We start from the raw sequence: 13,668 nt of genomic DNA, 5'->3' as shown, positions 1-13,668 counted from the left end.
AGCAGCCGTTTCTCCGTCGGCCCTGACACTGCAGTATTTTGTTATCAAGACGTTTTTCCGTGAGGTGAAACTTGGGGGCAGGTAGGTCAGCTCAGAGTCCTGAAGGGGGTAAGGTAGCTTGGAAAGGTGCAGCGCCCCTGTGCTAGAATAAGAGAATCCTGCTGCTGACAGTGGCACTGAAAAATGCACAGGCACTCCTTTGTCTCCTGGATCACTAAGCAATGTGTGCTCTGTCCTGGCTCACTCCTGGGACAATCGCTGCTACAAGAAGGGGCGGTGAGGGTTTAACCTGTTCCGTACGGAGAACCTCCTGTCTCTGTTAGCCATATGGGAAGGGCAGGATGGCTGTGACCCCCTGACATCTGTTTGTGGTGCGCAGGTGGAGAGGCCCTGGGAAAAGAGCCAGCAGCTCCCTCTGCTGGGAAAGTCTGTGCAGGTTGCAGAGAAACCCTGTGCTCAGCTAAGAGGGCAGGGGGTTCCACCTGTGGCTCAGAGGCTGGGGAGCACTAGAGCATATGTTCAGCAGGTGACTAGCTTCCAGTGAGATGGTGCCAGGCCAGATTGAACACCACCATGCTGTGCATGGCACGCTGATAGGGGCAGGGTAGGCATTGCATCAGGTTCAGAAGTCTGGCTCTGAATGCAGCTTCCCTGCCTCAGAGGCCCCCTATGCTGCCCCAGCCATGGCACAACTCACTGACCATTAGGGGCAGGCTGTCCAGGTCAGACAGGGTCTCCGGCATCAATGGGAATCAGAGGTAGAGGTCAGCCCCTGGGTGCCATGCATGGAACGGCCTGTGCTTTGCATCCTGGCTGTGGATAATTACACCAGATGACGCCCTGGCACAGGGCTGTGGGGAGGAGATGGTCACACCCCTTGTTTATTCCGACACAGCCGACTTGCTGTTGCATTAGGCTCAGATCCAAATTGCCTGCAGGGCGAGAGTGAAGCACACAGGGCCTTTTCATCATGTCCCAGATTTTACATAAGAGAACGGAGAGGGTGTGTGCAGCTTGTCAGTGTTCCAGCAGCAAGGTGCGCTGCCATACAGGGCACATGCCTGAAGAATGACTCGCTGGCATCTACCATGCCATCGGGTTGCCAGACATCCTGCAATCTTTGCAAGACAGTCCCTATTTTCCATGACAAGTCCTGCGTCCTGCATTTATGCAAAAATGTCCTGCGTGGCTGCCAAGGTGCCCCATCCCCTCCCAGGGACCTGGGGGTAGGGGTGGAGGGACCTTGCCAGCCCCCCGGGGCATTTTTGCATAAATGTGGGACGCGGGACTCGTCATGAAAATTCCTCAGCCGGGGTTCCTGTGGCCGGGGTGCTGGTGGGGCTCGTGTCCTACATAAATATGAAAATCTGGCAACCCTGACAATGTGCCATCTACATAGGGGAAAGACAGAACCCCAGCTGAGATGCTCAGCTGGGGCCAGAACTTACCACCCTGCAAGTCAAAACTCTCTGCAACTTCAACAGCGCAGGACTGGGAACTGAGCCCCCTAAACACAAGGGCAGAAGAAGGGAAGTTTGTTTTGGGTTTATAAATGCATCCATCTCTCTCTCTCTCTCTAGCAGATATCAGCTGGCTACCAAGTTCCAGAATGTATATTTCAACTGAGGCCACTGAAATCTTAACTCTGGGCTGTAGCCCACCAAATCCTAACACACACTCCTATACACACAGACACCCAAATTATACAAATACACATTATGTGTGCACTGACATGCCTCACAGACACACCCGTCCCAGACAGAAACTGAGGACCTGATCCTGACACCTTTACTCATGTGGGTAAGGATGCTACAGCTGGGCCCTTAACATGTAAGTGGCTACAGGGGTCTGGAATCACTGTTCTTATGTGGCATCTCTTAGCGGTAGGGGTGGGGTGGGGTGTAGAGCCCTGCTGTATTGCAGCAGGAGTTGGTTGCTGATTTCTCTTATGATTCTTTGAAATTTCCAGGCTACTCTCATCTATGCAGCATACCTATCCTGGATGAGTCTGAAGACTCAGTTACTGCTGCCTAACTGGCTCTCTGGCATTACCCAGTGAGGCAGGCTACTTTTCCAGCATATATGATCTCTTTCCCAGCACAGGGTGGAAGCTGTGGCCAAAGTGTGTCCTTCACAACTCCACAGCTCAACAGGAAGGCCAAGGTTCCTGGTGCCTCCACATCGCGTGCAATGATAGAGTAACTCAAGCTGGGTCCCTTCTCATCCAGATGAGTGTACACATGCTGCATAAATGGGAAAGGAAGCTCCTCCTACCCTCTCCCCCTTTCTAATTTTCTAATGACAGATCTAGGTCACTAGGACAACTTCTAATACTTGCCAAGCCCACAGCACACTCTGAGCCACACTGCCTTTCAAAACAAGAGGCCGGGAGGTTTATAAAACTAAAACCAATCGGATTATACAACGCGAGCCTCGCGCCTCACAATCAATACACACTACAGCCATATCCAGTTGGAACAGTGAAGGGTGGGCAGTGCACAAGAGAGGAGCAAACAGCCAAGTGTAATTAACAGGGAAGGAATCTGTACAGAGGTGGTTGTAAAAAGACACCTCGAATGGAGACAGTCCTTGGCTAGAATTGGAAAGGAGAATCCAACCTGTGCTTGCCAGGTTTATCGGATGATCCATCCTCCACCGCCAAGGCAGCTAACCCCCCACAAAATTCAAAGGAGGGACAATTTACCCACCAGCTAATTAATTGCTCAGTATCTGTGCTGCATGTTGGCCATGTGAGGTGCTACATAACGCCTGGGCGCTGATATTAATTAGGAGGATGTCAACAGTCTCCTCCTGTCAACAAGCACGGATGTCATATAGAGACAGAAAAAGTAATCAGCGACCACATGGGCCCAATTCCCCACCAGCCTGTGCCCTGTGCTGGGCATGTATACCACTGCCTGTAACCCGTCATTGCTCTGATATGGCAGCATTTTCCATCTGCTTCATGCTGTGCCAGGGGGATGGAGAAACTGAAGATCTATGCAGCAAAGTAAAATCAGACCAGTTTGTGTCTGTTTAAGGAGTAGTGTGAGGTTGGTTACACACACACCCTGCAACATCCAACAGCTCCTCAGACAGCCATCCAGGAAACCTGAGGCATTGCTAATCCCAGAAAAGTCACCAGAATGGGATGGAAACAGAAACTCACTTGAAAGGATGAAATCGGTGCACCGCAACCCTCACACTACATATACACATCTACCATGGGAAAAGGCCAATCACTGTGCATTCCTCCAGTGGGCATCAGACCCGTTCTGTGCTCCTGGGGCAGAATCTGTCCAGAATCTCACTTCCTGCAGGATTGTTCCCAAGATAATTTCTCTCTCCTCTGTTTTCCCCTGGCACCTCATTCTTTTGAGTCCTATTTTCATTTTTTTCAAAAGGAAGGCTGGCAATTGGCGTTGATAATAAAACCAGGGGGATTTGAATGGACACATCATTGGGATGGAAATTTCTGACCAAGTCAGTTATTATCAGGGAAGCGTAGTCTCAAACGAATACTTATTCCCTCCTCCTTTTCTCAGACCAAATCATTTGCTCCAAAACACTTTTTTAACCACCCCCGCGGCCCCCCTCAAAGGAAAATCATGAAAAGCCTTAACAGTAATAATCATATCAAACTATAACAGAAGCAACATATTGACAAGGAGCTTAAGAGCTTTTCCTAGCAGCGAAATTCTAAGTGAGGTCTAAGCTGGTGCATAAAATGAAACAAAACAAATAAGAATTGAATTCATAATCACAAACCGTTCATCACCCTGACCTGAAAGCCAGATTTACCCATATGTATTTCCACCCAAATAGACAGTCAGTTCCAAACCCCTCCTAGCAACAAACAACTTTAGCAGTGGAAAAATATTTCCCTTGTCTGCTGTGCAGACTTTTTTAAACCAGTGGATTATAGAAGAAAAAAATATGATTTGGTGCATGTTCTGTGTGCCAAGCAATGAGTGGATGTATCTTCTTCCCAAATCCCACAAAACAACTGTAATGTAAGAAAAATGTGCACCCTACGTTACAAAAAACAAAACGACCAAAAATGCCCCCAGGAATATACGTAATAGGCCAAATCTCTCCAAGAGCTCTCAACATACTGAAAACAAACATTCTGCTGCAACTCGCACACTGCGCTGTGCTTTTTCAAATGCACTTTAAAAAAAATCTTCCATAATTTTTAACAGTCACACAGGATAATGTTACCAGACTTGGCTATGCCAGTGGAAGTGCTGCACAAACAGAGAACCAGATGAGACTCAAGAGAAAGTTGGTGCATGCATCATAATAATCTTACCTCGCATCGTGGGGCTTTCTGGTGTCAGGGCTGCGCGGAGCCGATCGTGAAAACATGCAGCCCAGGTACCTAGAACAACAGCAATTCCTGTGATAAATTAAGCCTTCAGGATTGGATCTTTGTTCTGGGTTGATGTTTTGCTCCCCTAATTAGGGACAAGTGGAGCGTCCTCTTCTGCCGCTCCAGGTACCTGCCCCTCTCGCTCCCTCTCCTGGGCTGACAGTCCCTGCTATAGCTCTGCTAACCTACTTTCTGCCGTAGCCGATGGAGCATGTGGAAATTCACATGACAAGCCCAGCTCAGGCCCCACCCACTGCCAGTCAGTTTCACTTTGGGCCCCGCCCCTTCCCCCCCAAGCCCCAGCGCCCTGCAGCCACTTTCTTAGACATCTTCCCCCTTCTCACAGGCTCCTCTCTGATGAGATCCAGGCTCCTGGAACCTGGCTGCTTTTTCAAGCCAGGAGAGTGAATTAACAGGGCAGGACAGAGCCCCTGGGCAGGGGCTTTTCACACCAGCCCAGTGTCACCTTGTTCTTGGAAGGGTTACATGGCTCGGCCTGATCCTCCAGGCACTTTCCAGTCTACAGTCCATCCTGTGCTTCTCAACTTCTTTTGATGTCTTTGCCCCTGCTCCTGGCTCCATGGGAATGGCAGGTACTGGGTACCTGTAAAATGGTAAGCCAGCCTCCCAAGCGCCTCCTGCTGGCTGGGCACGGTGCAGTGGAAACCTGCCTCGGTTTCTCCTTCTCTCGGGGCCCTTTAAGACCTGCACACAGCCAGAGGCATGGGGAGAGCCTGGCAGAAGTTTTACTCTATAAAATCAATTCCCTCCAGACCTCCCTGGCCTGTTGGGGACAACACAGCTTGGCTTTCCTGGGGCCTGTTTCTGCACTCATGGAGTTGAGAGAATCCCATCTGTAGCTGTCCCCGTCTTGCTCGTCAATGTCCGTCTCCCAGGTCCAGGTGCCTTGCCCTAAGCCCCTCTAAGCACAGGTGCTTAGTTCAGGTGCTGTCCTCCCACTCTCTTAAAGGGGCCACGGCTCTCTGACAGCGTCTCTCAGGTTCACCCCATCAGCATGGAACCACACACGTGAGCAGCACCAGGCTCTGTAATGGGCAAACACCCACCGTCGTCAATTTCTCCCATCATCTTAAAACCCTTGGGAGTTAGGGGAGGGAGAACTGTCCAACATTAACCTCTGAGGCTGGCGGGAAGGGAAAGCTACATTGAAAAAAGACACGACTAGTGCACTAAGGAGCACTCTGTGCCTGCATGGTAGTGGCCAGCGTTGTCTTTCTACATAATGTGCTCAAAGTTCAGCCACAAGTGATGGCCCTTGGACAGGAATTAGCTGGGAGGTTCTCATATCTGCGCTACCAGGTCAGACTAGACCAGTGGTTCTCAACCTATCCGCCATTGTGGACTGCACATGCAGCTCTCTGTGTTATGGGGCTGTATCCACATGACATATATGGTACCTCTGGGGTCATGAGGGTGTCAGATGGGCTGCAGCTATGTGCTAATTGGGCCACAAGGCCAAGAACCACTGGAACAGATGACTGGAATGGTCCTTTCTAGCCTCAGAACCCGTAATTGCTTAGTATCCCACAATGGTTCAGACTGAAACGTTAAGAGGTTATAAAGAAATACTGCTTCCCCATATTCCCCATCTGTTGTCTATTTTCTTATACAGTACTTTGATTGGGAGCTCTGTGGGGCAGGGGCTGTGTTTTTGTCCTGTGTTTGTATGGCACCTGGCATGGTGGCAGGTGGTGTGGGGCTAGGGCTCCTAGGTGCTGCAGTCGTACAAACAATAAATAACTATAATCATTAATCTGGGCCCTTATAATTTGTTTCGTTGTTCAGAAGCTGAGACCAGCTGCTCTTTCTTAGAGCTGAGAGTGAAGGTTGCAATAGGTCACTTCAGTCCACTTGATGAGGGCAGCGGTCACTATCCTCTCTCCTCCGCAGCATCAGAAGAGACCAGGGACAGGTGAGCTGGCAATGTGGCATTGCAGCAGAGAGTGCACAGCCCAAGGGATCTCACGCTGCATGTGCTGTGGCATTGTGCCAAGGATCCTTTCTGTGTGACCCTGATGGGAATAGACTCTGGCAGCAGTGGCTACTGCCCTGGGCCATTTGCTAGTGTGGGCTTTTTATAACCCACACCCACACTAGCTGAGTGGGCCAGGACCCAAAGACCAGACTTTTATTAGTGCTGTATTATGTGCCATGCCTTAAAATGGTGGTGTGAGAACTGGGATAGCAGAGCACGAGCAGTCATTGTAAATAGAAATTGAATAGTCATCTGTCATCTAGAGTCCCTGGCAGACTGGAAAGTTTGGCTGATTCGCTTTGCCATGCCAAGGAGTGAAGTCGGGGGAGAAAGCCAGAAAGAGGAATTTAATCTGCCCTTTTCCCCTTGACTGGCCATACTCTGCTTGGTGCAAAGCAGAAAGGTTGTTTCCAGGGACCAAACAGACATGGGACTATGGGAGTCCAGTGTTCACAGCTTTGCTCCAGGTTGAACAAAGCCCAAAGTAGCCATTCTTTGAATACTGCAAAGCCTCGTGCTGCTTTGTTAAATTGAGGGTTGCAACTGGAAGGGAGGCTTAAGGCACCAACCAGGGACAGCAGGGGAGTTGTGAGGGATGCCAGGGAGAGGCTGGGGAGCTCTCAGCTCCCTGGGTCCAACACCAGACCGAAGGTCAGACACTGTAGTGCCAGCATCTGAGAGGCTTCTGGAGCCAAATGCCAAGGGATGACTCACCTGCAAGCCACAGAGCAGGAAACTACAGCCAAAGAAATACCACTGCCCACTGCTCCCTCCAGTGTCAGAGAGTGGGAGGGGCAGATCTCAGAAGGTGCCAGGCAACTCACCCAGTAGCCAGAAGAATCCCCCCAGCCATTCCTGCAGGAAGGGCAGAAAACACCTGAAGGGTCTCAAGAGGGTGTGTGAGAAGTTCTGCCTTGCAGGGGACCTTGTCCTGTCTGTACCTGGCTCCCCTTCTGGTCTGTGTTGACTGGTAGCTGGTCGGGGCCAGCGCTGTCTCTTGCTGGGCATTTGCCCCATGCACTGCTGGTTGCTAACCCATTTGAGCTCCATTGATGGCGCAAAAGCTATTATCCCAGAGCGAGGGGGGTGGGATGAGACAGGGCCTGGTCTGGAGCCTGCTGAGGTCAGAGTGTTACCATTGGCATTGGCCGTAGGAGCACTGGAAAGTGTCCATTGGATAGAGGAATGAGTGAGAGCTTGCAGCCTGTGGCAGAGTTGCTGTGGCGAAGTGATGAAAGCATCACTAGATTGGCCGAAGCAGTGGAGAAAATGCTGCATGGAACAGTCCTGGCAGGGAAAAGGCATCTGAATCTCTACTCCTCCAGTAGGTCATTTACAGCCCTGGTTTCTGCAGCGCTGGCAGCTGGGGACCTGATGTTGTTTCAGCCACCGTATGAACCCTGCGCCGGCTCCAGCAGCCAGGATGTCCCAGCCCTGACCTAATCTGTTCCACACGCCTGTCTTGCGTGCCTTTGCCCATGACAGTAAAGTCTGACCTGACACGCTCACTGGCTAGGGAGCAGCCTGGAAGAGGTATGCCATGTGGCCAGGTGCAGGCCCCGGGCGCGGCAGAGTGCCAAGGCTTGAAGAGGAGTGTTTTCTTGGTTGAGGCAGGGGAGAGAGGAGATTTGTGGAACGAAAGGGCCACAGGTGCAAAGGAATGAGCAGGCCAGAGTGAGAGATTGTGGTAAATATGTAGGTCACATGGCCCTCACAGGGGCTTAGAGCTGGGTTCAACTCCTGCTCTAGGTCACAATGTGAGTTTGGTGTATGTAACTCAAAGAGCCCCTCCCTGGATGGTTTGACAGCTGCCTTGGTGAGGCATCTGGGCTTGATTCAGCAGTGCATGTGCCCAAAGCTTCCACTGTCCTGGGTAAGCCCCATCCCACTGGGATTCAAGCTTTTGTTCAGTAGGGATGGGATAATCCAAGGGTAAGCAGTGTGGCCTGGTCTGGCCTCACATCCAGGAGCCCTGGCTTGTCTGCTTGGGTGACTGTGAACTAGTCACTGCCTAGGTCTGTGCCTCAGTTTCCCCTACTAGGAAGTGAGGCTACTGACCAGCCTTTGTACAGTGCAGTGAGATCATCTGAAGAAAAAAACTAGGCATTGCTCCCATTAAAATGATGCATGTCCTCTGCAGAATAACAATCCCTCACCCAGTGCAGTGCTCAAACTCCCCATATACACACAGATGTGCTCTTTGCTATCCCCTGACTTGTTGCAAGGCCTGCCATAAAAAGTGTTGAAGTAGCGCTACTCTAGGTGAGGGGAATGGGCAGCAGCTTGCCAAACACACAGAGCCAGGGAAGGGCATTGTGGCCTACTGCTGCCTGGGATGATTTTGCTGAGGACAAATAGGATCTTCTTAATTTCTAATGCTCTTCAGAGTCTCTCTTTTCTTCCCTGCCTTTCACCTCCTCCTCAGAGTCTTTTCCACCTGGATAGACACACAGACGCAGATGGAGGCTGACACATCTGCTCAGTATTTATAAACTATGCATCCCCCAGAGTCCTGAAAGCCCATCCTGTGATGCTGGCAAGGTAGTCCTGGCAGCTTGGAGAGAGGGGCATTCTCGCCAAGGCAGAACATTGCCACCCCAACCTGAGAAAAAGTGGGTGTTGATCTTTGCTTCTGTTCTGAGCTCAAACAAGAGCTGAGTCCCCTTTCCTCAAGCCTAAGAGAAGAACAAAGAACCAAAACAGTCTCCCTAAGAGAGAGCACAGTGTGTATGTCTGATTACAAGATGGCCACAACCAGCAGATTCCTTAATTAAACCTAGCTCTTACATAGCGCTTTCTAGCTCAGCTCTCAAAGGGCTTTGCTAAGGAAACCTGGATTATTTACCTCTGTTTTATAGATGGGCAAACCTAGTGCCACAGCAGACTGGGGACTTGCTAAAACAGCCGGTGGCGGAGCTAGGAATAAACAAGTCCCATACCTTATCCACTAGTCCATGATTACTATTAATTAATATTTGGGTGACACATCAGATCCTCAGTCAGTGGCTCCTCTTGTGCCAGACACACAAAGATGTAAAGGTACAATAGACGCAAAACAAAAACTCCAGGGTTATATAACTAACCACAACACACCCTGTGTAATTAAAAATACCTGTTACCAGTAAGGTCAGCCAGCGCCTGCATTGTTATAACATCCTTCTGTCCATTAGTATGCAGAGCCCCATACTGAGGAAGCCTCTTGCAGTGCAAAACAAATTGTTTTGGTACTACAAAACCCAGGAACTATGAGGCATATTCTTGAGAAGTTTTGACTGGCAACCTTAGCTAGTTACTCCCATTTGCCAGTGCACAGATATGGAGCATGCCTGGAACAGACAAAGCCCCGAAAGCAGTACCAGTTTTAATCTCAGTCCACCCACAGAGACTTTTTCACTCAGCACTGAAATGAAGCCACCTCTGAGGAGGAACATGACCACTGTTTGGAAGCTCACAGCAATGCTGTCCAAAGGAGACAGCTACAGTATCCACTGGAAAGAGCAGGGATGAATTATAAGGCAGCAGAACAGAACTGAGATGTGACTGGGATGCATGAGTTAAACACCTGACTCTGGCGAAGCTGAGCCTAGTGGGTACAAGAGGCCATGGCCTTTGGTATTGTGGCGTGGCTTGGCTTGAATATGCTGCCTCCCTCATGTCTGAGAGGTGGTTTCTCTGAGACTCAGAGCACACTGATGTATTAGCACAGGGTCAAAGGAAGGACTATTGTCAGCACCAAGCCCACCAACCAGCACCTCCGCTCTTCCCCCATCTCCTGGCCCAGATGAACTCTCTGGTTAAAATGTATCAGAGGGGTAGCTGTGCTAATCTGTATCTGCAAAAACAATGAGAAGTCCTGTGGCACCTTATAGACTAACAGCTCTACTGAAGCATAAATTTTGTGGGCAAAGATCCATTTCATCAGATGTATCTGATAAAGTGGGTCTTTGCCCCCAAAAGTTTATGCTCCAAAAAATCTGTGAGTCTATAAAGTGCCACAGGACTTCTTGTTTTTTCTAGTTCACATGGGAGAGAAGACACCACCACCATCCGTGTCCAACTTTGAATCAGAGAATCACAGGGCTGGAAGGGACCTCAGGAGGTCATCTAGTCCAGCCCCCTACTTCAAGCAGGATCAACCCCCACTAAGTCATCCCAGCCAGGACCTTGTCCAGCCGGGACTTGAAAACCTTGAGGAATGGAGAATCCACCACCTCTCTAGGCAACGCATTCCAATGCTTCATCACCCTCCTGGTGAAGTAGTTTTTCCTACTTCATAAGAGGGCTTTATGAAGTAAGAACTGAGCTGAGGACACCTCTGGGGCCATTGAGCAGACAGGAGACAGGGAGTGACTCTGAGTTCCGTGGACTGGAACAAACTGGAGATGTATAACTAATTTCTGCTTCTGCTGGCACTGTGTCCATGTGGAGTCACTCCACCAACTTCCAGGGAACCATTCTGCATTGATGCTGGAGTCACCATGGGGAGGCGTGTTTCCCAGAGGGGAAAGGTTCCAACTCCTGTATTATCCCCTGGAACCAGCTCATCCAAGCACACTGAGGGTCACTTATTGCTAATGGCATCACAGCAAAGCCTTGACTGTTTTTGCCCTTTTGAGCTGAGTGGGAGTCATAGAATTCTAGGGCTGGAGCGGACCTCAGGAGGTCATCGAGTCCAGCCCCCTGCCCAAAGCAGGATCAACCCCAATTAAATCATCCCAGCCAGGGCTTTGTCAAGCTGGGGTATAAAAACCTCTAAGGATGGCAACTCCACCACCTCCCTAGGTAATGCATTCCAGTGCTTCACCAACCCCCTAGTGAAACACTTTTTCCTAATATACAACCTACACCTCCACCACTGCAACTTGAGACCATCGCTCCTTGTTCTGCCATCCATCACTACTGAGAACAGTCTCTCACCATCCTCCTTGGTTCCTGCCTTCAGGAAGTTGAAGTCTGCTATCAAATTGCTCCTTGCCCTTCTCTTCTGCAAACTAAATAAACCCAAATCCCTCAGCCTCCCCTCATAGGTCATGTATTCTAGCCCCCTAATCATTTTCACTGCCCTCTGCTGAGCCCACTCCAATGCACGCACATCCTTTCTGTACTGGGGGCCCCAAAACTGGACACAATACTCCATATGTGGCCTCACTAGTGCCGAGTCTCTATCGGGTATGACACAGATGCTGATGCAGAAGGAATCTGGTTTCCCACCTCTGTGTATATTTCAGGTGCTCATCCCCACACCCTCCAAACTGTCCCATGCACCATCTTAAAACATTCCAAAGGGCACACCCTGTCTCACAGCATGGGACACACCCAGGCCCATGGGGCCTCACTGAAATCTCTGCCCCATGCCAATCATTTGCCAACATTTCCAGGGATTAGTGCTCTGGGCTGGCCTGCTGCCAGCTGTGTAATCCATCTGATCCATATGGATGCAGTAATTAAAGCATTGATCAGAATTGCCTTAGCTTTTCTGAAAATCACTGAATGATTGGTGCTGGTGGGGGGTCGGGGAGAAGAGGGGCAGCTGGGACTTATGGGGTTTGCACAGGGAAGTCTCTTGGTTGGGTCTTACATGGCTTTGGCTGATGTGTGTTTGAGTTGCAAGTGTGGGGTGCCAACCTGCAGAAGAAAGATGCCGACTAGCAAATCCCCTCTCTTCTCAAGTGCTGAGACCCTGTGCTGAAGGGATACCTAGAGAGACAGACCCTGTGTGGGAAGTGGAATGAGAAGCCATCTTGCCCTGGGAAAGGGCATCTGCTGTGCCCTTGGAGACCATTTGGGGAATCATATATAACCACGTAATGCTGACAGCAGGGCAGGGATCGATCCAGATCACGGAAGGAACTGGCAGCTCTAGATATCAGCAACGAGGTCACACTCACCCAACTGAGGAGGAAATAATTATGCAGAAGCTGATAAGGGAAGAAGCAAAAACTTTACAGTGGTGGAACAAAGCAAACCAAAACAAAAGCTGCCATCCTGGCCAAATTCCAAGTTGGCTAATTACATTCCACTGACCTAAATTCCCCTTGCTTTTTCCACTGGGTACACTTTTTCCCTTTTTCCTTTTAATCATGAATTAGCTATATTGCTCCTCTTGTTTGTGGTGGGCATATCGGTGTCCTTGCTCCTCCCCAGAGGTGGGTGCATTTCAGTGCCTGACTCCTGTGCACAATTTGTATTTCATTTCTGATATGCTCTGGCAGCGAGGTTCTTTGTGACTCTGCATGTCTGTCTGGGCTTCAGTTATTTTTTGTGAGTGTTAGCAGAATTTTTTTTGTTACAATAAATCTCCAAAGCAGGGTGACTACAAAATGAGGACAGGTACAAACAGGTGAATTACAAAGAGTGGGATGGATCTTAAAATGTCTTGGATGTACAGCACATCCTTTGCCTTTAACAGTGGCAGGGAGAGCTTCAGTTAGACCGTCTAGACTAAGGAAATTCTGACTGAGGTAATGACATCAAGGTAATTGCCTGGATGGAAACCTCTCAGAGATACATGCTTGTGCAAAATGGGTTTGCACATTAATCACACAGTGCAAGCCCCATACAGCGCATGTACACTGTGGGTTTGTGCAGGTGAAACTACATTTGCTCAGCCAAGCCTGTGCAAGCCCACCCTCAGAAACAGTGCGTCTGTCCAATTCTCCAGTGGCCTCAGGGGCAGGGTGCAGCTGAGTTTAAGCTCACCTCCTGCCCCCTGATCTGTATGACACCTTGCAAACTGGGCCTTGACCTTGCCTGGGGTGGAGCCTCTGGGCACAGTCTTCACAGGCCAGTGCTCCTCGACTGGAGTCACACACACCTCCAGAGATACACCAGTTCAGACACCACCGAACCCAGTTGAGCCCCTCTGACTTTGACCCTGGTGGGGCAGTTGTAGGTAGTTGGCAGGGTTCATCACAGGTTGGGCTGGGCACAGGCACTGGGGGTAGTGGGGTGGGGAGGGAACCAACTGTGTCTCCCTTAGCCAGAGGCTGCCCATATTTGGCTTGGCTCCCTGGCAGGAACGGCTGAGGGTGGTTTTCTGCTGTGTGCTAGGCAGCTTGGCTGATTTGGATGGACTCTTATGGCAGTAACAGTCCATCCCCCACCCCCACCCCCACCCCAGGGCCTAGCAGCAGTGGGGACAGCCAGGGCAACAGCACCTTTCCCCAGCATGGCCCCATCAAGTGTCCCCTGCATGCTGAGCTCTTGTGGACACCTAGGAGAGATTCAGGTGCTGCCCAGATAACTAGCAGAGTGCCTACAGCTGCCCACAGCCACCCACAGCTGCCAGCCGGTGTTTTGT

The 13,668-nt window shown here is 50.3% G+C and overlaps 1 protein-coding gene across 1 annotated transcript in view; it reads right to left on the bottom strand.

Annotated features, from left to right (window-relative positions):
* The window catches only part of LOC142002259 (nuclear receptor ROR-beta-like), a 43,115-nt gene extending 38,686 nt beyond the window's left edge, over positions 1–4,429 (bottom strand). Inside the window, exon 1 of the mRNA XM_074978230.1 lies at positions 4,313–4,429. Coding sequence (XP_074834331.1) covers positions 4,313–4,319 — 7 coding nt within the window. The 5' untranslated portion in view covers positions 4,320–4,429. The remainder of the gene's footprint in view (positions 1–4,312) is intronic.
* Between the last annotated feature and the right edge of the window lie 9,239 nt (positions 4,430–13,668).

The sequence above is a fragment of the Carettochelys insculpta genome, chromosome 27 (assembly GCF_033958435.1).
Source record: "Carettochelys insculpta isolate YL-2023 chromosome 27, ASM3395843v1, whole genome shotgun sequence".
In the NCBI taxonomy this organism is placed as follows: Eukaryota; Metazoa; Chordata; order Testudines; family Carettochelyidae; genus Carettochelys; species Carettochelys insculpta.
Note: the sequence above shows the minus strand (reverse complement) of the source record. Positions and strands in the feature narration are given on the sequence as shown.